General features: G+C 37.8%; 1 protein-coding gene across 3 annotated transcripts; it reads right to left on the reverse strand.

Annotated features, from left to right (window-relative positions):
- Nucleotides 1-539: 539 nt before the first annotated feature.
- Nucleotides 540-24,591, reverse strand: CDK7 (cyclin dependent kinase 7). 3 transcript variants are annotated; one of them, XM_037062816.1, is made up of 12 exons: nucleotides 24,403-24,590; nucleotides 24,022-24,081; nucleotides 20,788-20,821; nucleotides 19,859-19,926; nucleotides 19,040-19,108; nucleotides 15,609-15,719; nucleotides 14,459-14,577; nucleotides 12,353-12,452; nucleotides 8,043-8,129; nucleotides 6,650-6,799; nucleotides 2,643-2,790; nucleotides 540-2,197 (listed from the first exon to the last, which is right to left on the reverse strand). In XM_037062816.1, the coding sequence occupies exons 1-12, from the start codon at nucleotides 24,466-24,468 to the stop codon at nucleotides 2,169-2,171; spliced, it is 1,041 nt and encodes a 346-aa protein (XP_036918711.1). In that variant the 5' UTR covers nucleotides 24,469-24,590; the 3' UTR covers nucleotides 540-2,168. The 3 variants fall into 3 exon arrangements, with proteins under 3 accessions (XP_036918711.1, XP_036918712.1, XP_036918710.1); XM_037062817.1 differs by lacking the exon at nucleotides 19,859-19,926 and having other exon boundaries at nucleotides 24,403-24,582; XM_037062815.1 differs by lacking the exon at nucleotides 540-2,197 and having other exon boundaries at nucleotides 2,216-2,790; nucleotides 24,403-24,591.
- Nucleotides 24,592-25,537: the final 946 nt, after the last annotated feature.

Here is a 25,537-nt window from a genome sequence, read left to right on the forward strand (position 1 = left end):
TTTGTTCATTGATTCCAGAGTTCAAGGATGGGGGAGAGAGAAACATCAATAAGTTGCCTCCTGCACACACCCTGAACAGGGATCAAACCGAAACTTAAGTGTGTGCCCTGATTGGGAATTCAACCCATACCCTTTGGTGTATGGGAAAGACACCTGGCCAGAGCTCATTGTGGTTCTGAATTGTATTTCCCTAGTGATTAGTGGTATCAAGCATTTTTTCATATGTTTATTTGCCATATCATTTCTGGTGAAATGTCTAAGTGTTTTGCCCAAATTTTAATTGGATTTTTCAATTTTTTAAATTGGCTTTTTAAAAAAAATTTTTTTTTAAAAAGATTTTATTTATTTAGTTATCTTTAGAGGGGAAGGAGAGAGGGAGAGAAACATCAATGTATGGTTGCCTTTTGTGCGTCCCCTGCTGGGAGTTGGCCTGCAGGGAACTGGCCTGCAACCCAGGCATGTGCCCTGACTGGGAATCGAACCGAGATCCTCTGGTTCGCAGGCCCGTGCTCAATCCACTGAGCTACGCCAGCCAGGGCTAAATTGGCCTTTTATGAATGCTCTATATATTCCAGATATTAACTCCTTACCTGATATATTCCAATTTGTTTGTTTTCACTTTTGTTGCCTGTTCTTTTGAGGTCATATCCAGGAAGTCCTTGTCAAATCTAATAAAGTCATGAAGCTTTCCTCCTATGTTTTTTTAAAGAGTTTTTATAGTTTTAAGTCTTATGTTTAGGTCTTTGATCCATTTTAAATTCAATTTTGTATATGGTATAAAGTTAAGGGCTTCATTTTCAAGAACTGAACAGCTACTGGGAGTGTGGACTGATACAACTACTTTGGAGAAATATGGCAATATCAACACTAATTCAAAATGCGTATAAATGTTCTCGTTTTTTAATAATTGTGAAAAACTGAAAATAACCTAAATGTCCATGTGGCAATACACTAAAGATGACCCTCCTCATGATTCCCATCTAGGGATGGGCTAGGTAACTGCCATGAAGAGATTTTTAGGATGTGTTTAAAATCCAACAGAGCTGACCTCAATAAATGGATAACTCAATCAGGTGCACACCCCGACTCCTGTTTTTCAAAGAGCAGAGAGTTCTCTCTTGGTAGCAGATGAGGAAGGCAGACAAACTGAAGCACTGCCACTGGCTTGCAGATGGAGAGTGCCATGTGCCGAGGCATGTGTACTGCCCTGGCTGGCAGCTGGGAAGGGCAGGTGGAACATGCATTAAAATAGCATGAATGAGATGAGCTGGGAAGCAGAGTCTTCCCTAAGGCCTCAGAAGATTAAGACCACAATCTGACTGATCCCTTGATTTTGGCCTATGCACCAGACATAGTTGAGCTGTGCCAGGTATCTATCTGACCTATAGAACAGTGAGCTGGTAAATTTGTTTTAATTTAAGCTGCTACATTTATGGCAATTTTTATTAAGCAAAAGAAAAATAACAGCCCATAATTGAGCATGGGCAAGTAGATTTATATATATACATATTAACTTGAAATAAATATGGAATTTAAAAGTTTTCAGTGAAAAAAAATTACAGTATGAGATGTACAGTTTATCACCAATGTAAACTTCTGAGAGCCAAACCAATGCCGTGCACTATTACGTGCATTATTCAACGGCCGTGTAAAACCATAAGAGGACACACTCGTCTCCTGCGAGTCAGTCCCCTCTGGGAAATGTGAAAAGGAAGAAACAGAATGGAATGACATATTAAAGAGACCTCAATTTTATCTGTAGTATTTTTTCTTTTTTTCCTATTTAGTATTTAACATTTGTTAAGTCTGGGAGTACATTTTGCTATATTACTACTATTATTGTTCGGCTTTTAAATACTACCCTTGCTACTACAAATTTGTGATGCTGTATGGACCAGATCATCAAAATAACTGACTGCATTTTTTATTCTTATTCTACATTTCAGAAAATTGAACTTATCTTACTTTTGCATTCTAATCAGAAAAATCGAAATTAAGTTTGTTTTAAAATACATTTAATAAAAATAACTCAGTTTTACATATTTTACATGTGTAGAATATTTACAAATTCCTTCTACAGCATTTATTTAATGGTTTACTATTTTTTCATTATTTGCCTTTTTGACTATTTTCTTCAGTAGTAAAACACTATCCAGTGTTGTTTGTAACTAAAAGATTAGCTTCTTGGGTAATCCTCCTAGGTGGGGGGGGAAAAAAAGGTTGTTCACATTTAATCTTATGTTTATGCAGTTTTGTTTGTGTAATTTTAGCCAGTCATTGAATTCCCATTACATTTACTTTACTTGCTTTGATTTTTTCCAATAGCATTTGTTAAACATTAAGCATACGGAGTACCAGTAAGAGTTTATGAAGAGAATAAGGCACACACTGATAGTTCTCATAGCTCTGAGGTACTCAAAAATGCCCTTGTCCTTTTCAAGAGTATGATGTAAGTATTTCCAATGGGAGCAAATGCAGCTAATATTAAAATACCACATTCTATCTACTTCATACAATTTAAATTTATAAAAAGTAAATAGCTTACAATCTACATTTCTTAGCTGTCCTCCATCACTAGCTATGCATTAGCCATTTGGAGTTTTCTGAATCCAGTGCATTTCTTATAAAAATGAGCGTCTCACCTTGCTCTAAGGCCTCTGTCCTCTTTCGTTTTGTTGCCAAAGATGGATTAGTCTGCTCCTTCAACGCCTCCACTGGACAGTTTGGTCTTGGCAGATGACATCCAGGTGTGGGCCCTGGCCGATTACTGAAATATTTAGTTTTCAATGCCTTTTAAAATACCAAAGAAAGTAAACTTTTGAGTATCTGAACTGTGTTTAAGAAAAATCTGACCTCCAAAATTGTTGGGAACATTAAAAATACTATGTGAATACCCCTGCTCCCAAAACAAAGTTAATTTCAAGTATTTGGACAAGCAAATTACTACAAATAAACATCTAGCTGCTGAAGCTTGGCTAATTCATTACTGGAAGAAAGATACTACCTTCTAGTTTTTCCACAATTAAATAGTCTATACTAAGTATGAAATAGCCTTAGTAAGATATGAAGGGGACCCAAAAAACAAAATTATATTCTGGAGGGTGGGCCCCTTACAACACAGGCTTCCCCTCTGTATCAAGGTACAGCTGGCCTTGTTGTGATAGGCTGTATTCCACTTTGGTGAGTTTGTTTTTTTGAAGACTCTGCCAACGCTTTTGCCCATTTCATGATGGGTGATTTACAAGGGCAACTGCCCTCGTGGCGCTCGAGTTTTCAGCAGTTTTTGACAAAAAATGGCATGAGCCCCAAACCTCACCCTCCCTATTCACCCAATCTCACCCCAAGCAACTTTTTTTGGTTTCCCCAGATGAAAAAAGTCCTCAAAGAAAAACGTTTTGCCAGTATGTAAGAGGTGAGACAAAAAATGGCAGAAGTGCTAAAAGGCATCAAAATCAGTGAGTTAAAAAACTAAAGCAGTGGGAAAAACAAAAATGTCTCAACAGGTGAACTGTATCAAACAGAGAGTACTCTGAAGGTGACTAAAGTTTAAACACATAAGAATAAATACACAATTTTTAATAAATAAAATCTGGTGCTGTTTTTGCCCCCCCCCCCATATTGGGTAATTCAGCTTTCTACACATAACGGGCTCTAAAGTTCAAAACACAAAGAAACTTGCTTAAAAAGAAAATCCAAATTTACTTATCGCAACATCTACATGAACAGCATGGGGCAAAAGTTTACAGTTGTTCATATGAAAAAAATACAATAACAATTCAAGAATAAATTCTGGGGGAATGGGATGAGTAGAGGTGGAAGGTATGGGGGCATAAATGGTAACGGGAAAATTAGACTTAGAAGTTAAAAAAAATTCTGTGTTTCACATACAATTGTAAACCTACTTTTGTTCCACCCTGTATTCAGATTCCAAATCATGTAAATATAAATTCTTAAAAGCAAAGCTTTTAAAAAGATGCAGTAGGTTGGCAACGAGATTAAAACCCAACAAGCCACTGCAAATTGACAGAAATGATGTTTGAAAGGACTTGCCCAAGGTTATTTCTATTTACTACAAGTCCTACGGTCTATGATAAGATATTTTACTGCAGGCCAAAATTCCAATAAAAATACTTATTTCTAAAAGACATATTTGTCGAGTTCATGCTTTATTTGCATCATAGTACTGTCTAACATCCACAAGAATTTAAGGTATTTCCTTTTGGATAATCCTCTTAGGGTCAAAAAAAGGTCCATATAAACTTTTCATGCATTCCCCCCCACCAAAATCTTATTATTCTGAAGTAATGATTTAGAGATTTCTTACTTCCAAAGAGTTGCATTTCTAAAGTGTTACTTCGAAATCATAGCAGTTCTCTAAGTTAACTGAGCTAATTCTGAGCTACACAGGATCTAAAATTTGAGGAGTACCTCATTCCAACTTTAAGATAGAGCCAACCCCATCCCTTTTTCTCACGAAATTCTCTGTGCTATTTAGTACCTTTTTTTAAAATTTAATCTTTATTGTATTTTTTTCCATTACCATAATCCCCTTACACCTCCCCCAGCCATCACTATACTTGTCCACGTCCAGGTGGAGGGACCAAGCAAAAAGCAAAGCCCATTTTAAACAATTCATTATGTCAAAATACAACTCAAATCCATTACCACAGCTACTATTTTTCAGTAAGTTTTGAGTTTTACTATTAATGAAAACAACTTTCTAGATAATTTGACCTGGTCTCAAGTTCCTTATGATGGGGATAATATACATATATACACGTATGGGTGAAAAGATAGCACATTACTTGTTTGAAAGTAGACGAGTAATTCTAATGGTAAAATATCTAGCATGTATTATAATGTAGCTTTTACATAAAAAGAGAAGGCTTACAGAAGTAAATGCTTTAAACAATGATTTGGTAGGCTGTAATAAAAAAGTGGGAAAAAACCCACTTTGTATCCTTGATATATTGTACGTTATAGACGGGAAGACTTCATATTCCATTTGAATCAGTCTCTTCCTTCATGGAGCTAAAGCACTGCACTGTGTTGCACATTATCCCTGAACCGATTTTAAGTGTTTGTGAGTCTACCTTTTGGTTTGTGTGCTTGATTTTCAAAAAAAGTTTTTTAAATGTATTGATTTTAGAGAGAGAAAGGGGGTGTGGAGAGAGGAACTAGGATGAATTGTTCCACTTATGTATGCAGTAATTGGTTGATTCTTCTATGTGCCCAGAATAGAGACCGAACCCACAACTTTGGTGTATCAGGATGATGGTCTAACCCACTGAGCTACCCAGCAAGGGTCTGTGTGCTGGTTTTTAAAACAAAGAAAATTTTTATTTCAAATCTATAGGTCTTACATTTTTGTGTTAGATGACATTTCTCTCTTCGTCTATAAGAGCAGACATACTTGGATTTTCAAATTTTTCTTGAGTTTGATTCTTTTTTTTTTTTTAAGATTTTATTTATTTTAGAGAGGAAAGGAAGGAGAGAAGGAGAGAAATATCAATGTATGGTTGCCTCTCATGAGTCCCCTGCTGGGAACTGGCCCGCAACCCAAGCATGTGCCCTGACTGGGAATCAAACCGCAATCGTGTGGTTCGCAGGCCCGCACTCAATCCACTGATCTACACCAGCCAGGTTGAGTTAGATTCTTATTTCCCTTAAACAACTGTCAGTTTCAGTGTTTCTTCTACTTGGACTATCATCTAATCTCTTTTAAGCACATAGTTACATCAGACTAAACCACTTTCTCCCCATTATCGCTTTTGGACTGCAACCATACCAGTGTGCGTATCTGGAGTGTATTTTATGGGAAAGAACAAAAGACTTTAGGCATTAGTCTTAGCATGAGATTTATATTAATACAAAACATTTAATTTAAATGTACTAATGTCTTAACAAATACAAAGCTTATTTTTTCCTCTTTAAGTAGACCACTTGAGCCCTGGCTGGTGTAGCTCAGTGGATTGAGCGCGGGCCTGTGAACCAGGCGATTGCGGTTCGATTCCCAGTCAGGGCACATGCCTGGGTTGCAGGCCAGTTCCCGGCAGGGGACACACCAGAGGCAACCATATATTGATATTTCTCTCCCTCTCTCCTTCCCTTCCCCTCTAAAGATAAATAAATAAAATCTCTTAAAAAAAAAAAGTAGACCACTTGAAAGCTAATTAATTATGAAATTGAGCCCTAGTTGGTGTAGTCCATTGGTTTGACTGCCAGCCTCTGAACCAAAATGTTGCTGGTTCGATTCCTTCTTAGGACAAATGCCTGGGTTGTGGGCCAGGTCCTTGGTTAGGGTGCTTACAAGAGGTGGCTGATGGATGTTTCCCTCTCACATCAATGATTCTCTCTTTATCCCTCCCTTCCTCCCTCTCTCAAAATAAATAAAATCTTAAAAAAAGAAAGGAACAGTTATGTATTTATGTTCCCGATAAACTCTCCTGTAGTGGTGCATGCATGATGTAGTTTAATACCAGTCAAAATAGTGCTTGTAGCTTAAAGATAAAATTTGTTATTCCTTAAAACAAAAACACATCTTTCCAGTATTTAAAGAATGTCAGAAATCCTATGAAGTTCTGTTTTTATCTTATCAATGCTACAGTTAAGATCACCCTCGGCTGCTGAGGAAGATATGCTAAAATACCTGAGTGGCTGTAATCCGAGTACAAGGGTTAAATGAGAACAAGCCTTGTATGAGAGCCAGCAGGTCGTCTCCTGCAGCACTGAAGATGTGCTGCAACGGGATTCCAGGGAAACTCTTAAATGTCACGAAGTCTGGGAGACTACACATGTCCTGTAAAAATAGTTTTATAACTCAAACTTCATTACAGGATTAAAAGGCATATAGATAGCAAATGAAATAATAAAACTGTCATAAGAATAATATGTAGAAAAAGCAAAGAAATCTATTTAAAAACTAGAATGAATGAGTAGAGGAAAGTTGCACAATATAAAATACACAAAAATCATTGTAGCTCTATATGCTAACAATGAACATGTGGACACTGAAATTTTTTAAATGCCATTTAGAGTCACTCAAAAAGAACAATGGAACAGGTAAAAATTGAGCAAAGCATATGTAGTACTCCTATACTGAAAGCTATACAACACTGATGAAAAAAATCAATGCTCTAAATAAATAGTGAGGCCTATCATGTTCATGGACTGGAAGACTTATCATTATACAGATGTTAATTCTGCCCCGGCTGGTACAGCTCAGTGGATTGAGCCCAGTTCTGCAAACCAAAGGATCACGGTTCAATTCCCAGGCAGGGCACATGCCTGGGTTGCAGACTAGTTCCCAGCAGGGGATGCACGAGAGGCACCATACATTGATGCTTCTCTCCCTCTCTCCTTCCCTTCCCCTCTAAAGATAAATAAATAAAAAATTTAAAAAAGATGTTAATTCTCCTGTAACTTATAGATAGATTTAATGGAATTCTTACCAAAGTTCTGGGAAATTATATAAGATTATTTTAAAATTTATATGGAAGCCAAAGGAACTAAAATAGCTAAAAAAAAAATAACTGAAAAAAATAAAAACAGTGAGACGAACCAGTCTATCTAATTTCAAAACTTAAAACTTCACCCTGACCTAAGTCTCACACCTCATACAAAAATTAACTCAAAAAGGATCACAGCTATAAACAAACATCAGTAAATAATAGCTATTAGGGCATGTTTTACAATTAGAACATAGAGCTAACTTTTAATTAGAAAGCTGAGGAAGTAATAGCAGGAAAGAAATTCCTTAAATCTAATTTCAGTTCCAGATAATTTTACTGCAGTTTTAACCAGAAGGTAGTCTAATTAAAATTTCTCTTTTCTAATACTTATTCCCCAGGAGATGGAGCTAGAATAGGACAAAAATCAAAAGGTCTGTAATTTTAATTTAAGAGTAAACAAGTGAGGAATTTTACTGAACTTTATACATAAAATTTAGCAACTAAAATTACTAGCAAATTAAGACAATGAATGCATTTCTTTAAGAATATTTACATGGCAGCACTATGTACAGAAAATGTGTGAAGGCTTACAGGCCACTGCTCCTCAGTTGGTGTGCCCAGAGTTTCAAATATTCGTGTTAGTTGATCCAGGTCTGAATCTCCTGGCAAAAAAGGAACCTGAATGAAAGTAAGAGGCAGGTAAGTCAAGGTGGTTTGTAATAGTTATTATGCAAGTAAGACTATAAATTTAATAATAAAAACTAAACTGTGACAAAAATTAAAATGTAGTTGAGGTATCCTGGATATGGCATTAGGTCCTGTCTCTGATAACCTAATATACAGCACCACCACAATGCCCATTTTATTCACTCCACAAATCCTTAATGAACACTTACCACTGGTAAAAATATTTCTGTCTTTTAAGAGTTTCAGAATGTAGATAATTTTTCATCTAAAATGATTTGAACTGTCTCGACTACTTTAGTTAGATATAGGCTTATTACTGCTCCTCTGTTTTCTAGTTTAAGTAGCTTTTTAATCCACTTTTTTAAAACAATATTTAATTTTTACTTATTGACTTTAGAGATGGAGAAGGGAGAGACTGATTTTTGTTCCATTTATTTATGCATTCATTAGTTGATTCTTTTTTAAAAAAACATCAATGTGTAGTTGTGCGCCCCCCAGTGGGGACCTGGCTTGCAACCCAAGCATGTGCCCTGACTGGGAATCAAACTGGGGACCCTTTGGTTCTCAGGCTGGTGCTCAATCCACTGAGACACACCAGCCGGGGCTTTTGGTTCACTCTTGTATGTGACCTGATCGGGAATTGAACCAGCAACCTTGGCATATCTGGATGACACCAACTGAGCTACACAGCCAAAGCCTAATCCTACTTTTATAAAATTTATATAAAAGAAAAACAGCACTACAGAAAAGAGATGAATGCTCCTAATAGCACATCTTTCTCTTAACTATTCTGCTTTCAATATTATATAACTGTCAATCCTATATAATACTATGATATAAATTGCCATTTTAATTATTTAAGGGAATTAAAATATATAACTTATAATTATATATGATAATGTTATATAACTATTCTTCTTCCAGTTATTATCTGTTTGGACTACAGGATCTCACTACAGACCTAGAACTTCATGGAGAGCATTTTCATACATATTTTCTAACAAGTAAACGGGCAGTTTAAAAAATAAGAAATATCCTGGTTGGTATAGCTCAGTAGATTGAGTGTGGGCCTGCAAACAAAAAGGTCAATGGTTCGATTACCCGTCAGGGCACATGCCTGGGTTGTAGGCCAGGTTCCCAGTATGGAGCACGTGTGAGGCAACCACACACTGATGTTTCTCTCCCTTTCTCCCTCCCTTCCCCTCTCTCTAAAAATAAATAAAATCTTAAAATATATATATATATATATATATTTCTTAATTGTGCAGGACAAAAATATGGGAAAATGGTACAATTCTTCATCAATTAAGGCTACCTGCCTATTTCTTCGTAACCTGAATAATGATTCCAGCAAGAATGCCAGAGGGTAAGATTCCCACTATGATTTTAGTCACGTCCACAATTTCTAAACTGTCTCCTCTTACTTTCTCAGTGGAGCAGTAAGTCGTAACATTAGAGGCTAGGGAACTGTTCTTTTTCTTGATCATGAGTGCACAGTGCTTTTGGTTGCTGACAGACTGTCAAATGTGGGCTTGGGGTAAACTCCGAGCTCTTGTAGCAGCCGAGTTGCCATGCAGCTAACTCACAGGACCCAGTATAGCAACAGACACTATGTCATCCTCAAGTCTAAGTGTGAGGGTTTTTTCTGCAAGCACCCAGAGGGATGAGCTCAAAATGATGCATAGAACTGACACTAAACTGGGAAAAAAAAACAAACCCAAAATAATGTTTAAGAAGGTATGTTTTCTCTCTGGTGTACAGAAGCTGTTTTCTGTGTTCAAGGANTATGATTTTAGTCACGTCCACAATTTCTAAACTGTCTCCTCTTACTTTCTCAGTGGAGCAGTAAGTCGTAACATTAGAGGCTAGGGAACTGTTCTTTTTCTTGATCATGAGTGCACAGTGCTTTTGGTTGCTGACACACTGTCAAATGTGGGCTTGGGGTAAACTCCGAGCTCTTGTAGCAGCCGAGTTGCCATGCAGCTAACTCACAGGACCCAGTATAGCAACAGACACTATGTCATCCTCAAATCTAAGTGTGAGGGTTTTTTCTGCAAGCACCCAGAGGGATGAGCTCAAAATGATGCATAGAACTGACACTAAACTGGAAAAAAAAAAACAAACCCAAAATAATGTTTAAGAAGGTATGTTTTCTCTCTGGTGTACAGAAGCTGCTTTCTGTGTTCAAGGAAATAAACAACTACATTTTTATGTCTTGGGTTCACATTTCTTTAAATATGGCTTGAGGAGAAAGAATAGGGACTAGAATCTGGAATGTAGGGAGAAAAAAATCAGCTTTAGAAGGATTCCTTAATATTCCTTACTCTTCATCATTCTGAAGGGCTAACCTGAACTTTAAAGAAAAGTTTCTGAGCCAGCATCTTTCCATCCAATGAGGGCAGAGCAAGGATGCTTTACTGTAAAATGGTGTCAGTAGGACCACCACGTCTGCTCTGCTTGAACTGAGCTAAAATGACTCTCTCACACAAGGTTCAACATTAGTTACAGAGTTGCAGCTGCAGTGGTTGGTATTACATAGCCTATATGGTGTCCAACCTGTAGCCTATGAGTCACATGCAGCCCAATACAAAATCGTAAATTTACTTAAAACATTATGAGATTTTTTTGTGTGTGATTACATGTCGCAATGCATTCAACATGTGGCCCAGATAACTCTTTTCCAGTGTGGCCCAGAAATGCCAAAAGGTTGGACACCCTTGCTTTAAATTGTACATTTAAATAGCCCCAAACAAAATCCCACAGACAAAGGTTCACCCTAACACATTAAGTTACTGTAGAGATAAATCATAGGGGAAAAGGGGAGGGAGACTCACATGAACATGTATAAAGGACACATGGACAATAACTAAGGTGGGGGAGGAAATGGGAGGGAGGTGGGGAGCACTGGGGGGGGGGCAGGGCTGGGAATATAAAACAGAAAACTGTACTTGAATAAGAATTAAATAAAAAATAAATAAAAGAAATAAAAAAAGAAAATCAAATTTACAGAATGAAATACTTGAGAGATGCTGTATGAAGATATTCACTGATATTTTATGAAAGGTTTGAAAATTTGGGGTTTGATTCTATTTCTTTTTTTTTTAAAGATTTTATTTTCTTATTTATTTATATTTAGAGGGGAAGGAGAAAGGGAGAGAAACATCAATGTATGGTTGCCTTTCGTGCATCCCCTGCTGGTAGTTGGCCTGCAAGGAACCGGCCTGCAACCCAGGCATGTGCCCTGACTGGGAATCAAACCGCGATCCTCTGGTTCGCAGGCCTGCGCTCAATCCACTGAGCTACACCAGCCAGGGCCTTGATTCTATTTCTTCTTAAGCCTAGAGTTTAAATGTAATTTAAGAACTAAATAAAGTCTCTAGAGGGACCTTTCAGTTTTTAGACTTACCAATAACATTTTGAAAAATTCTATTACTATTAAGCACTGTAGTTTTTCATTATATTTCAACAGCCCCTTTTCTTTCTCTTTGACACTTTGTAAGTAACAGATCTGTACAATTGGAACCTAACCCTTTACTGTGACTTTATATTGTCTTTCTTAGCATAGCCCAATAGCATTTAAAACAATTCTTTGAAGAATGTTAACATGAAGAGCAGCCTTTTCAGTCATGCAGAGAAATGACTTGAAGTGACATTAACTTTCAAATAAAGTTCTATTGGGAAATGTTTAAAAAAAAAGTTACTGTAGAGATATTGCCATATTACAGCCCAATAAGGGTTTTATTATAGTTATATTTCAGAAGACAGAAATAATCAACAATAAAACCTTTATTGTCTTAAATGGGAGGTATTCTCATCTCAGATTAGCATTAATAAAAAGATTGTATTGGGGTAGGGCTTTTTTTTAATGATCTTTTTTTATTTTTTAAAGATTTTATTTATCCTTTAGAGGGGAAGGGAAGGAGGGAGAGCAATATTAATGTATGGTTGCCTCTCACACATTCCCTGTTGGGAACTGGCCTGCAACCCAGGCACATACCCTGACTGGGAATCGAACTGTGATTCTTTGGTTCATAGGCCCACATTCAATCCACTGAGCTACACCAGCCAGGGCCGTTTTTTTTTTTTTTAATTGGTCTGTTAGCTTTTTGATGTAAGGATGTTGCTCTTCTCTCTGGGAAGATTAATTCCTCCAAAAATTTTAAGAACAAATACCTATAACAATATTGAAGTGTGTATAGCAATTCAAGACTCACCCTTAGAAGCAACTCTGCTAATATACAGCCAACAGCCCACATGTCTACACCGACACCATACATTCTTGCACCAAACAGTAACTCAGGGGCTCGATACCACCTGAAGAACAAAAAGAAATATAGTCATGTTAAAATAAAGTTGTTAAAGTATTTCTTAATGAAAACTCAGTGAAACATCATCTCACTAATGAAATTCAGTTTTTTCTTTTTAAAAAATATTTATTTATTTTTAGAGAGAGGGGAAGGGAAGGAGAAAGAGGGAGGGAAATATCAATGTGTGGCTGCCTCTCATATGTTCCCTCTTGGGGGCCAGACTTGGCTGGCAATCCAGGCATGTGCCCTGACTAGGAATTGAACCGTTGACCTTTTGGTTAGCAGGCTGGTGCTCAATCCACTAAGCCACACCAGCCTGGGCAAAATTCAATTTTCTACAGACTCACCTACAGTCCTCTGTAGTCACACAATCCGCCTTCCTATCTGTAATTACCCTTGACTGTTTTAAAGTCAATCTTTCAATTTGACTTTCATGTCTTTTGCCTATTTTCAAGGACATTGCTCCTATAATTCTCCCCTCTTTCTTTTACATCAACTTTCTGTTCTGTACTAAACTATGAATATACAAACATACCATTATTTCCATGGCTCTAAAAATAAACTTAAAACCAAAGAAGCAACAAAAACTTCTTTCGACCCTATTTCCCCTAACAGCTACCTCCTCATTCTCTGGTCAGTCTGAAGAGCTGTCTGCTTTTATTGTCTTTAAGTCCTCTTCTCTCATCCTCTTAAACTCTTTTCAATCAGGCTCTCATTCCTACCACTCCACTAAAATGGCTCTTGTCTAAGTCAACAATGATATCCTCATCTGTCAATTCTCAGTCCTCATTTTAACTTGACCTATTACTATTACTAGCATTTGATCTGCATGAAAAGAAAACATGAGAAATTGCTAGATGAAAAGTCCTGTATACAGTGCTTTGTATGTGGGTCCCTATTTTCCTAAATTCCTGAAATTAAACCCATCAGTTTAATCTTTCCAGCAATTACATGAAAAACTATTTATATCCCTTATGTCTTACTAAGGTTCAGGTGATTGATGCTCACTGAGATCTACTTGGAAGAAGTTGACAAAGTAACTCAAAGGAATAGATAGGGAAAATGAAGATCTTTTCAAATTCTTAAAGTTTTAGAAACTAAAAAATGCCACCCCGATAAAAAAGATAAAATCTATTGTCCCTATCTATTAAACATGATTTTTAACTTGTGTATACAAAAAGTATAAACATGTTCCTTGTCAGGGCACATACCTGGGTTGCAAATTCAGTCCCTAGTTGGGGACTGAATGAAAGGCAACTGATCAATGTTTCTCATATTGCTGTTTCTCTCCCTCTCTTTTTCCCTCCATTCCCCTCTCCTAAAATAAATAAGCATGTCCTTGGGTAAAGGTAAAAACAAAAAGGTTAAAAAAGTATAATAATATGAAAAATTAAAACATCGATGAACTTCTGAGACTTTTCATTCACACTGAATGATATAATATATGGAATCATGACTAATAAAGTAAACACAGGCCCTCCAAATCAGGTGATAATGTAAAATAATCACTAAAATTACAGACTACCTAACTAAAATTAGGTACCTAACCAAAGAAGCATAAATTAGCCCCGACCGGTATGGCTCAGTTGGTTGGGCATCATCCTGTCAAGTGAGAGGTCACTAGTTTTACTCCAGGTGAGGGAACATGCTTGGGTTGCAGGTTCCGTCCTGGTTGGGGTGCATGCGAGAGGCAACCGATCAATGTCTCTCTCCCTTTCTACCTTCCCCTCTCCCTCTAAAAAAGATATGGTCTTCATTATTAAAGAAAGAAATATAAATTGTTCTGAAAAATTACTAGATAAATGTCTGAGGACAGATTTAATGCAACTCTTGTTTGAATGAAGGGCTGTATTTTTTCTCACTGTGGTAGGATAGACATAACCCAAAAATGGCTGTATTTTCAACAAAACATCAACAACGATTCCTGAATTCTGCCACGAGAAGCCAAATGATGCTCACTTGTCATTAATATCCTGCACAATATGAACTCTGAGTTATTTAAGGGATTCTTACCTGGTTACAACCTGATGTGTATAAGCTCTATTGGGGCTCCCAAATGATTTGGCCAGGCCAAAATCCGCCAGCTTTAGAACTCCATGTTCATCTAGCAATAAGTTGTTTGGTTTCAGATCCTATAGTATGGAGGTTTTAAACATACAAGTAAGAAGGGTGTGTGAGACCAACACAACTAAATATTCACCTGGCTTAACTTTAAACAATATTTTCCCACTGAGGTAAAATATCAAAGCAAAAGAAAATTGGTCATATTACCTAGCGAGACCTTGGTCAAGGCACCTAATTTCACCGAACTTAAATTTACCTACTTTACAGGGTTGCTATGAGACTTATATTTAATATTTTCTGCAAAAAGCCTAGTGCCATGATAGGCTCACAGTGAATACTTAATAAATGGCTGCTGCCACTAGTTTAATAACAACAATATATGTGAATTTAGTAAATAAAAACATTATACATTTAGAAAGGATGAGGAACGTAGTCTCAAAAATCTACGCTAAGAAGATATTAGCAATAACCTAAACAGGATTCCAAGTTTAAGGCATGAGGGTTACCAACTATGAATTATATACTCTCAGCTATTTACCTAAATAGGGTGCCTAAGAATATCTACCTATCTAAATTATCAGTCTTGTTCCAATAGTTGAGTGTTCAGAAGAATGAATCAACCATTTCAGAAATTTTATTTCATTACTTCATAGAATTTTAGACTACCAGAAGTATTTTTCTAAAGGAATTTTAGCATTGTATAATTCAATCCAGATTCTGTGTTTTTTCCCTGATAACAATGGTATAGCACAAAGAACAGCAGACTTAAAGCCAAAGATCTAGGTTCTTATACTGTCAGTTAGCAGTTACTGACCTTGAAAAACATACATATAACCTTGGTTAAGTAACTTAAAAATTCTTCATTTTTGAAAAATATTAAGGATGGGTCTCTTCCATTTCTAAATTTCACATAGTGATTTACAGTCCTCATAGCACCACCTGGTGGAACGACTGGAGGGAACACACCAAGAAAGAAGGTGGGATAAAGTAGTCCAGCTACATCTTTAATAATTTACATATTCAGACCATTTAGGTAATAAACCAGTTCCATAAAACTTAACAATATAGAGAGGTTACCAAACCAGGTTAGAAATCTTACCCTATGTAGAATCCAATGCTGATGTAAATACTCTAACCCCTGAAGTGTCATCAACATGTAGGCTTTGATGTGTGATGGTGTCAGCACAAGACTATTATCCTTTATTATAACCTGTAAAGCAGGTGTACAATGTACAGGAACCTTTATTATTACAAATAAATGCCACCGTATAAAATCATTTACAGACATAAAATTAATATATTCATATAGGTGAATCTCAAGAAAGGTTGCCCAACTCTCTTTAGGAAGTGCTGTCAGAATTTCCCATCATGAGATCAGGGAAAGTATCTTTGGTTTAGAGAAAAAGCAATGCTTTTTCTCTTGCTGCTTTGTTTTTTCACCTGCTGCTTTTGTTTTATCAGAAGGGGCTTTAATTCTGGGGCATCTGACACTGCTTTGGGAAACTACCCATTCCCAGCTCAATCCGTGTGGTGAAAAATGGACTGACCACTGCCTGTGGCTTCTAGAAGTAGGCTCATGACCCAAGCACAGTCAATGACTATCATGGCCTGTTGTCCAGGAGATTGGTTCAGGGGCAGACATGTGATCCTGGTCAAGCCAATTAACTGGACCACATAGTTGTGCTAGAATCAAAAGGAACAGGCCCTGGCTGGTGTAGCTCAGTGGATTGAGCACGGGCCTGCGAACCACACAATCTCGGTTCGATTCCCAGTCAGGGCATATGGCCTGGGTTACAGGACAGTTCCCAGCAGGGGACTCATGAGAGGCAACCATACATTGATATTTCTCTCCTTCTCTCCTTCCCTTCCCCTCTAAAGATAAATAAAATCTTAAAAAAAAAGGAACAAAGAACTTCTTTCCTTAGGGATTATTAAACTCTAGGGATATAAGCCTAGCTAAGTGTTTGAGACACTATATGGAGAAATTATGCCCATGAATGAAGGCAACAGAAAAGAAAATAAAGTGCAAGACTGAGTTCTGATGGCACTGTTTGTAACTTGAGCCTAAAACCAGTTTATTTCTAAACTTATGAATTACATGAACTAAAAATTCCCATTTTATTTTTTTAGGATCAAATTTAGGCAACCCTCTTTAGAGTGCAGTTCCATGAATTTTAATGAACACACCCAGTTCTATAACCACCAGTACAATCAGGGAATAGAACCACCCCCACAACTCTCAGGCCCCTCTATACGCAATCCTTTCTTGTACCCCAACCACTGATCTGATTTCTGTTCCTTTACTTTTGCCTTTTTATATAAATGGAACCATACAACATATAGCCTTTTATACCTGGTTTCTTTTATTTCGTATAATGTATTTGAGATTTGTTATATTGTTGCACATATTTGTTCATTCCCATTTATTTCCAAATAGTATGCCATTTTATGGATATAGCACAGTTGGTTCATACATTCACTGGGTGAAAGCTCTTTGGACTGTTTTGTCTTTGGGCAATTATATAAAGCTAAACATCTGTATACCAATTTATCTCTGTGTAGGTGTGTTTTTGTTACTTTTTGATAAATACCTAGGAATAGTATTGCTAGAACATGTATATTTTACTATATTAATTATATTTTACTTAATATAGTAAAATGTATACATTTATACATTAACTGTATAAATGTACATAAATGTATAATTTATGCATTTATGTATACATTTATACAATGTATATACATTAAATATATATTTTACTATATTAAGAAACTGCCAAACAAACAAGCAATACAGAACCAGAGGAATGGAAACATAGCACAGACTGACAGCAACCAGACGAGGGGGGAGGGGGATAAGGGTGGAAAGAACGAGAAGGGACTAATCAGGGCACATGTATGAATGACCCATGGACAACAGGGTGGGAATTGACTGTGAGATGGGGTCTGGGGAGAGCAAAAGGGGGAAATGGGGACAACTATAGTAAAACAATAATAAAATATTTGATTAAAAAAAAGAAACTGCCAAACTATTTTCCAAAGTAGCTGTACCATTTAAAAATTTTTTAAAATATTTTATTTATTTATTTTTAGAGAGAGAGGGGAAGGAAAGGAGAAAGAGTGGGAAAGAAACATCAGTGTGTGGTTGCCTCTCAGGTGTCCCCTACTAGGGAACTGGCCCGCAACCCAGGCATGTTCCCTGACCGGGAATCAAACCAGCAACCCTTTGTTTCACAGGCCCGTGCTCAATCCACTGAGCTACAGCAGCCAGGGAAAATTTTTTAATTTATTGATTTTGGAAATAGGCGGAGGAAAGAGAGAAACATGATTTGTTGTTCCACTTATTTATGTATTCATTGGTTGCTTCTTGTATGTGCCCTGGCTAGGGAATTAAACTCGCAACCTTGGTGTATTGGGATGATGCTCTAACCAACTGAGCTACCCAGCCAAGGCCAAGGTAGCTGTATCATTTTGTGGTCTCACCAGCAATGCATGAGAATCCCAATTGCTTCATACCCTTGGACTGTCAGATTTTGAGATTCAATTAATATCAATGAAAAACATAAGATCTTAATTTTCTCAAAAAGAAACTTGGCTTTCAAAAGATTGACTGATATTCTGTGATAATATGGAAAAGAAGCACTAAATTTTCTTTTTTTAAAAAAAAAAAGATTTTATTTATTTATCTTAGAGGGGAAGGGAAGGAGAGAGAGAGAGAGAAACATCAATGTATGGCTGCCTCTCTTGCGTCCCCTGCCAGGAACTGGAAACTGGCCTGCAACCCAGGCATGTGCCCTGACGGGGAATCAAACCTCGATCGTGTGGTTCGCAGGCCCATGCTCAATCTGCTGAGCTACACCAGCCAGAGCAGAAGCACTAAATTTTCAAAGGCCTAACACTCATTTTTGTAAAAATATCAATTAAAAAACCACAAAAATAAAAATGTCAATAATGTATAGGATAACTTAGTAGACAAATGCTAACAAAAACCCAAATCTTTGTATTTAACATTGAGAATATGGCTAAACACTTCAGAAGATCCTAGGTATATCCAGATTTCAAAATTAAGCATTCTTTTGAGTACCAGTATCTTCATAAGTAGAAAATAAACATTTAGGTTCTCTTGAAAAACAGAGAAGACGACCCTGGCTTGTGTAGCTCAGTGGATTAAGCACCGGCCTGTGAACCAAAGGGTCGGCCATTCTATTCCCAGTCAGGGCACATGCCTGGGTTATGGGCCAGGTCCCCAGCGTGGGCCACATGAGAGGCAACCATACACTGATGTTTCTCTCCCTCTTTCCCCCTCATTTCCCTTCTATAAATAAATAAATAAATAAATAAATAAATAAATAAATAAATAAAATCTTCTTAAAAATCAACCTAAAAAAAATCAATTGTGGACTGACCCCACAGACTGACATCAGTCTGTGAGGTTCCTATGCTATAAGAAAATAAGAGGGTAAAAATTTTTAATTAAAAAAAAAAAAGAAAAAAAAACCCCCAACATCCCTTCGGACATCTTAACCTTACCTCTAGATCAGTTTCCATAAAATCAAACACAAGACTAATATTAGATTTATGTCCAAAAGCATCAAGGAGCTATAAAACAAAATAATCAAGATGTCATTCTTTATTAAATACTTAGCAACATTATACCAACTAAAGAATTTTTTAAAAATTTAAACAAGCATTTGGCCAGTTGATAATTCCCTGTAGAGTTTAAGCAATTTTATTAAATTTGACATTTATCTCTTTTTGCTAGGAATCTGTACTTTGAGGCACAAAAATATAAACTTTATTAATTTTTCAAAAATCACTACTTAACCTCTCCCCCGAATTTTAGGACTTACAATTGAGAAATGAATCAACGAAAACCTCACCTCAATCTCCACTGCAGAGAAATTCCTACCTAGGAAAATCCTGTAAGTTGCAATAGCAGCTATCATTCACCGAACGAGTGCACTCTCTCTATGCCAGGCACTTCTCCGGGTACTGTACATGTACTCACTCAGCTAGCCTCCCAACAGCCCTATTAGGCAGGGACTATGGCACAGAGCTGCGAGGGAATGTGCTCAAGGTCTAACACATGCAAGAGCTCTCTGGGCTTCAAAATGACTCGATAAATGAGCCTGTATGCCAGTATTTATTTCTTCAATTGTACAGATTTAAAGACACTGTCTACAGGAACAATTAGGATAGAAAATACATTTCAGCCTAATAAGCTTTGAAGCTTTTTTTCAAGGCTGGCTTAGAACGATTCATTTTGTTGAGCCTTCAGCCAACATACTAGACAGGGTATGTTGAAAAGACAGGGTCCCGAATCCCGGAAATAATTTAGATCATACTCACACCAATTATATTTGGATGACTTAGCTCCTGTAATAATTTTATCTCTCTTAAGGCTGTTCTATTTATACCTATATAAAAAGGCAAAGGAAAAAGTGAAAAATAATTCTCAGATCTCCTTACAAACATATTTGGGGAAAGGTCAGACTCTCAGGAAATAGCAGTGAATAGTCTACAGAAAAATAAGGGCTATTTTGACAATTTTAATGACATGTTTTTCTTTTACATTGCTTTATTTTAAAAATCACTTACACAGACCATGATAAATGGTGGAAAATGTACTCATTTTAGTTCTAAAGTATCAGCTCTAAAGACTGATGGAATAAAACATGTGCAGCATACAGACACTAAGGTATAAGCTTGCCCTACCAGTACGAGCAGGAGATTCTTCATGCTAACAGCAGTCTAGTGACATAGTATCTTTCCCATTTCAAAGGACAGAACTCAAAATAAAAAATAAGATCTGGTACTAGGTGTTACACACGCAACAAGTCCTTTTTCATAAAAACTATTTCTTGATGACTAAAGAGGACTTAGCACTCCAGCAAACACAGCTTTGGAAGAGGGATGAGAGTTCTATAGTGAGCTTTGTGTACTTCCATGAAGGTATATACTGAATATTCAAAGTAATTAGAAGTTCAGAAAATGAAGAAACAATGGCTGGTAACCACACCTGAAACATGAAGACAGCAAGACAAGACACTAATACCCTTGCTGCCTTCCATTTACTATGATGACTCAAATGTTCTTCTCTACATCTAAAGGGTAGAAGTCACAAATATCTTGTCTCTCTCCTGACTCTACCTTTACTCTTCCGGGACCCTGCAATAACTCTATCTAGGACCACTGTTAACTCTAATAAATATTTCATTCACTTTCTCAGTGGAAATAAAAACCTTTCTAGTTCTGGAAAATTACATGAAATAACTTACCATCTTTAGCTTCTGATCTATGTCCAAGTTTAATCTGTTAGAGGAAAAAACAAACAAACATTAAAAATATGTTAAGTTACTTAGACTTAATGAATACACACACAGACATACACTTCAAAAAACGACTGCAAAAACATATAGCAACTCATATGTAATTAGTATTAGTAGGCAAGAAGAGAATGGGAATCATGAATCAGAAAGACAAAAGTAATACAGGACAGGATTATGCACCTACCATTTGTTGCCCCTTAAGTTTTTGAATTATGTATTGAAAACCACTCAATAAATAAAGACATAAGCAAATTATTTAAAGAAATGGAGAAAAAGTTATAGGAGTTAAAAGTGATTACTCCAAGGAGTGTAAAACAGGGGTATAGGAGAGTCAGGTATGTTAAAAAGCCTCAACCTACTAATTAACTTTTCAAACCACAAAGATGTATTATTTGAAATAAAATAACCTGCAAAAAATTATTATTGTTATTGAGCAGAAAGTCTGTCCACTCTGTGCACATTTTGGTTCTGTTTAGCAGAACCAAACACCAAACATTAAGAACTGCAGTGGAGCCTGGCTGGTATAGCTCAGTAGATTGAGCGCAGGCCTGCAAGCCAGAGGGTTGCAGGTTTGATTCCCAGTCAGGGCATATGCCTGGGTTGCAGGCCAGGTCCCCAGTGGGGGCCATGTGGGAGTGAACCACACATTGATGTTTCTCTCCCTCTCTAAAAAATAAATAATTTTAAAAAAAGAACTGCAGTGGAGAAAGATTGACTGTTTTATTATAAATGGTACCACCCAGGAGAACGGGAAGCTAATGCTCAAAAGCCCAAACCTCAGTGGCACATAGTTTTCATATTATATAGGGCAAAATCACAAGACATGGTGGGTAACAGGTTAGGGGTTGTGTTGGAAGCTGATTGGCTAGGGGTGAGGCAAGGGTTAATAAATAATTTCTTCAGGTCTTGGGGACAGCTCTGAGGTCTGCTCTGGCATCACTCTGCCTGGTTTCATAGAAAAGTAGCCAGGGGTTCCACCTTAGGGCTTAGGAGCTGAAACAATTTAGGTCAAGACAGTATCTTCAGCTTAACAGAAACCCACACCTTGTAACCCTTAGTCAAGGTATGGCCACTGTTTCTAGCTGCCTCGAGGGGTTAATGACTAGGGAGGGAAAGGGCTAAGGCCATAGGGCATGGAGTGAAGAAACTGAATAGGGTGCTGAATAATCAAAACCATGTATTAAATTAGGACCACTGGTCTCACTGAGTCACCTTCAAAGGGTAAAAGTCTATCACATAGAAACAGGATGGCTTCTACCCTAATTTATGTTAAAAGTAAACACACAAAAAACCCATTAGGACTTTCAGACAGCTACAGAACTCAATATGACAACAGTTTGAAGAGATTCTATCAGTCAGTCAAGTAAATATATTTTTTTAAAAAACTCATTTTAGGATATGTTTTATTGATTTTAGAGAGAGAGAGGGAGGGAGGGAGGGAGGGAGGAAGGGGGGGGGCGGAGAAGAAACATCAATAGGCTGCCTACAGTATGTGCCCCAACCAGGATGGAACCTGAAACTTTTTGGTATACAGGATGACACTCCAACCAAGAACCACCTGGCCAGGGCAAGTGAATACGTTTTTAATGAGGGCCTACAAGTGTACTAGTCATAGTTGTAAGTGTAATTTGAGTGGAAGTAAACAGACAATAAACTCACAGATAAGAGCATATTAGATTTTAATAAATGCTGTGAAGATAATAGAGAAATATGGCAAAGAACACTAGGGAAGGAGGGAGGCATGCTCATTTCGGTTCGAGTGGCCAGGAAAGGTGTCTAGGTGAAGAGATATTTGAGTGTAATCTAAGTGATAATGAAACTTCCATGCCAAGTTTTAGAAGAAAAATATATTAAAATGCAGAGCAAATGAAGCAATCGTGGGACTGGAATGAATTAAATGTGTTCAAGTAACAGAAAGGTCAGTGTGACTTACAGTATCGAGAACCAGGAGTTAAACTGAAAAGATAACTTTAGAAAGGGTAAGGAGAGTTAAGGATTTTATAAAGGAGTAGCTAGAGTGCTAGATTATAGAACATAAACAGGAAAACGAGATTAGAAAAGTCAGAAAAAGTAAAAAAGAGCCCTGGCTGGGTGGCTCAGTTGGTTGGAGTATTGTCTATATCCCAAAAAGGTTGCAGGTTTGGTCCCAGATGGGGCGCGTACCTAGGTTGTGGGGTCTGTCCCAATTCAGGATACCTACTGGAGGCAACCAATTGAGGTTTCTCTTTCACATTGTTTCTCTCTCTCAAAATCAATGAACATATCCTTGGGCAAGGATTAAAAAAAAAAGGGAACAATGGAGAGGGAGCCAGGTGTTAAATAAATGAGGAAAATATGCTTCAAATGAGTTAGGGATCTTGAAGGAAAAACAGATTTAAAGTAGCAAAAAGCAGCAACAGGAACAACAGGGAGGTGGAGGTCACTTACCCCATCAATAGGCCCTGAGATATGAGCAAAACAGCCAGGCCCTCCTTGAGAGGGTTATTGATTGCAGTAGTAGGGAAAGGGCAATCAACCCGGCAGCAGGACACCTGGACTTACGGCTCAGCTTTAGCAATTGCTACCTGTGTATCATCTTGACAAGTCACCTAATCTCTCTTAGCCTCAGGTACCTCAAGTATACAGCAGAAACGCTTTACCTATTTCGCAAGGCTGTTTTGAGGGTTAAATGAAAAAATATAGGTGAAAGTGCCTGGCATATAGAAAGTCATTTAAATATAACCTAAGTTTCTGGAATGCATGCATATAAAAAAGCTAGTTAAATCATTTTAAAAAACGCATGCACATCAATGTTGTTAATATTGGTGAAAGCCTTTCATGGTATATCTGAACACATAAAACACAAAAGTGATATACAGAGTGGATGCACGTGAGGCGGAAACAGTGACATTAAATAGTTCTGAGAACCCAACGTATTGGCAGTCTTACCCCCTTTGCTAACGTCTGAGTTTATAAAGCAAACATACAGCTTCATCTTCATTTCAATTCCAACTAATGGATCAAAAATCTAGTGCAACCGGAGTTCAATCTTGGAACACAAGGCATTCACAAATTTCGCTTTCTTTGAAAATGACGTTAAGTGCTCATCAGCAGAGCACGGTCAAGATTAGTCAAACGGCTATCTACCAGCCCCCACACACCTGCATCTTCCAAGGAACTCAAAGAAAACAAACTGTAACTCACTTTTTTAATGGCGACAATCTGGTTGGTGTTCTTGTCTCTAGCCTTGTAAACCGTAGCAAACTAGAGAGAAAAACAAAAATAACATAAGTTTGTGGGAAATTTTCTGTGTTTGCCTTTTTACTTTAGATTTTGGGACGCGAAGAATCAAGGGCTCTCGGAGCGGGCTCGTGGCAGCTGGAAATGTAGTCGGGCAGTCCACGCCTCGTTCCTGTCTGTAATTCAGGAAGGAGAGGGCCGCTCAGGGTGGACACCAGGGCAGCAGCTGCGTCGGGGCAGTCTCCGCCAAAGACCAGTCCTCTGGCTTGCACGAGAACACCTGTGAACAGGAACGGCGACCCGGCACCATCCTCTCAGGATCGCCCGAATCCAGGAGAGCCTCACCTGTCCCTCCCCGAGGAAGTCCAGTTTTTCATAACGTTTTGCTCGCGACTTCACGTCCACAGCCATCCGCACGCGAAGCCCGACACCAGCTGGAAAGAGCTATGTCCCAAGCCACCAGCAATTTAAAGCTACCTTAAAGCCTCCAACAGCCACTTCCGTCTCCTAGGTTCCGACGCTTTACTAGCTCCGCCCCTCTTCCGGGATGGGCGTGGGTTCTGTTAAATAAGTCCGGCCCCACGGAAGTTACGCAAGGTAGAGCTCATTGGTTTTTACGTGGAGCAACCCGGAAGGGGTTGGCTCTCACGTGATCACGTGGCGTTGGAAGCCGGTAGTTTTCTGCGGTTCCGGTCGTTGTCACCTAGTTAGGGATGTAACTTAGATATTTTAACTACCGGCTACTACTGAGCGATCTGATAGGGCTCTGAGTTCGGGAGTTATGAGTGTATGAGTGTCGAAGTGTCAGCCTTTGTACTCGATCTCCCTTTCTGTTTCTTGGTCGTGGGCGTTCTGTCTCTACGGTTACTATGGATGCCTTGCCCCGCAATCTCAGGTTACTTAGACGCGTGCCCACTTCTTAAAGGCTGGTCAGGAGGGATATTTACTTATTAGTACCTTTATGACGAAGCACGCCCAGGGACACAAAAGTCAAGTCAACCGAAGAATTTTGTGCTGTGCAACAGACTTACGATCATCAGTTTTCTCTACTCGGTCAAGTGGAAATAGCAGTAGACTACATCACAGGTGGTTGTGAGGATTAAATGAGACAACAGAAAAGTTATACATAGTAAATGCTCTACTGCTAACTGTAATCAGTACTCAGCTTTCTCATAAATTTCTAAATCGGGAAATATGTTAGTTCATTTATTCAATGAATATTTAATGAGGGCACTGTGTGTCGGGCTCTTTTTTAGACTGGGAAATCAACCAGAAAAAAAGACAAGTATCCTTGCCTTCAAATGGGAGTGGCTAACAAGTGAAATATGTTATGATAAAAAAAGATGTAATGATACATAGGGATAAGTACTATAGAAATCATGGAGCAGGGAAAGGGTACAGAGATATTAGGATTTTCAATTTTAAGTAGGGTGGACATCCCTGGTTGGTGTGGCTCAGTGGATTGAGCTGTGGCCTCTGA

This window comes from Sturnira hondurensis, unplaced genomic scaffold (assembly GCF_014824575.4).
Source record: "Sturnira hondurensis isolate 20B ecotype Veracruz unplaced genomic scaffold, ASM1482457v3 Scaffold0014384, whole genome shotgun sequence".
NCBI classification, from domain to species: domain Eukaryota; kingdom Metazoa; phylum Chordata; class Mammalia; order Chiroptera; family Phyllostomidae; genus Sturnira; species Sturnira hondurensis.

Excerpts from the sequence above, each read along its gene's own strand:
- CDK7 (XM_037062815.1), bottom strand. The coding sequence starts at position 24,468 with ATGGCTGTGGACGTGAAGTCGCGAGCAAAACGTTATGAAAAACTGGAC. Across the intron at positions 20,822-24,021 it reads AGATTGTCGCCATTAAAAAA|ATTAAACTTGGACATAGATC; the intron begins GTGAGTTACAGT and ends TTCCTCTAACAG. Across the intron at positions 14,578-15,608 it reads AGCATTGGATTCTACATAGG|GATCTGAAACCAAACAACTT; the intron begins GTAAGATTTCTA and ends TCCATACTATAG.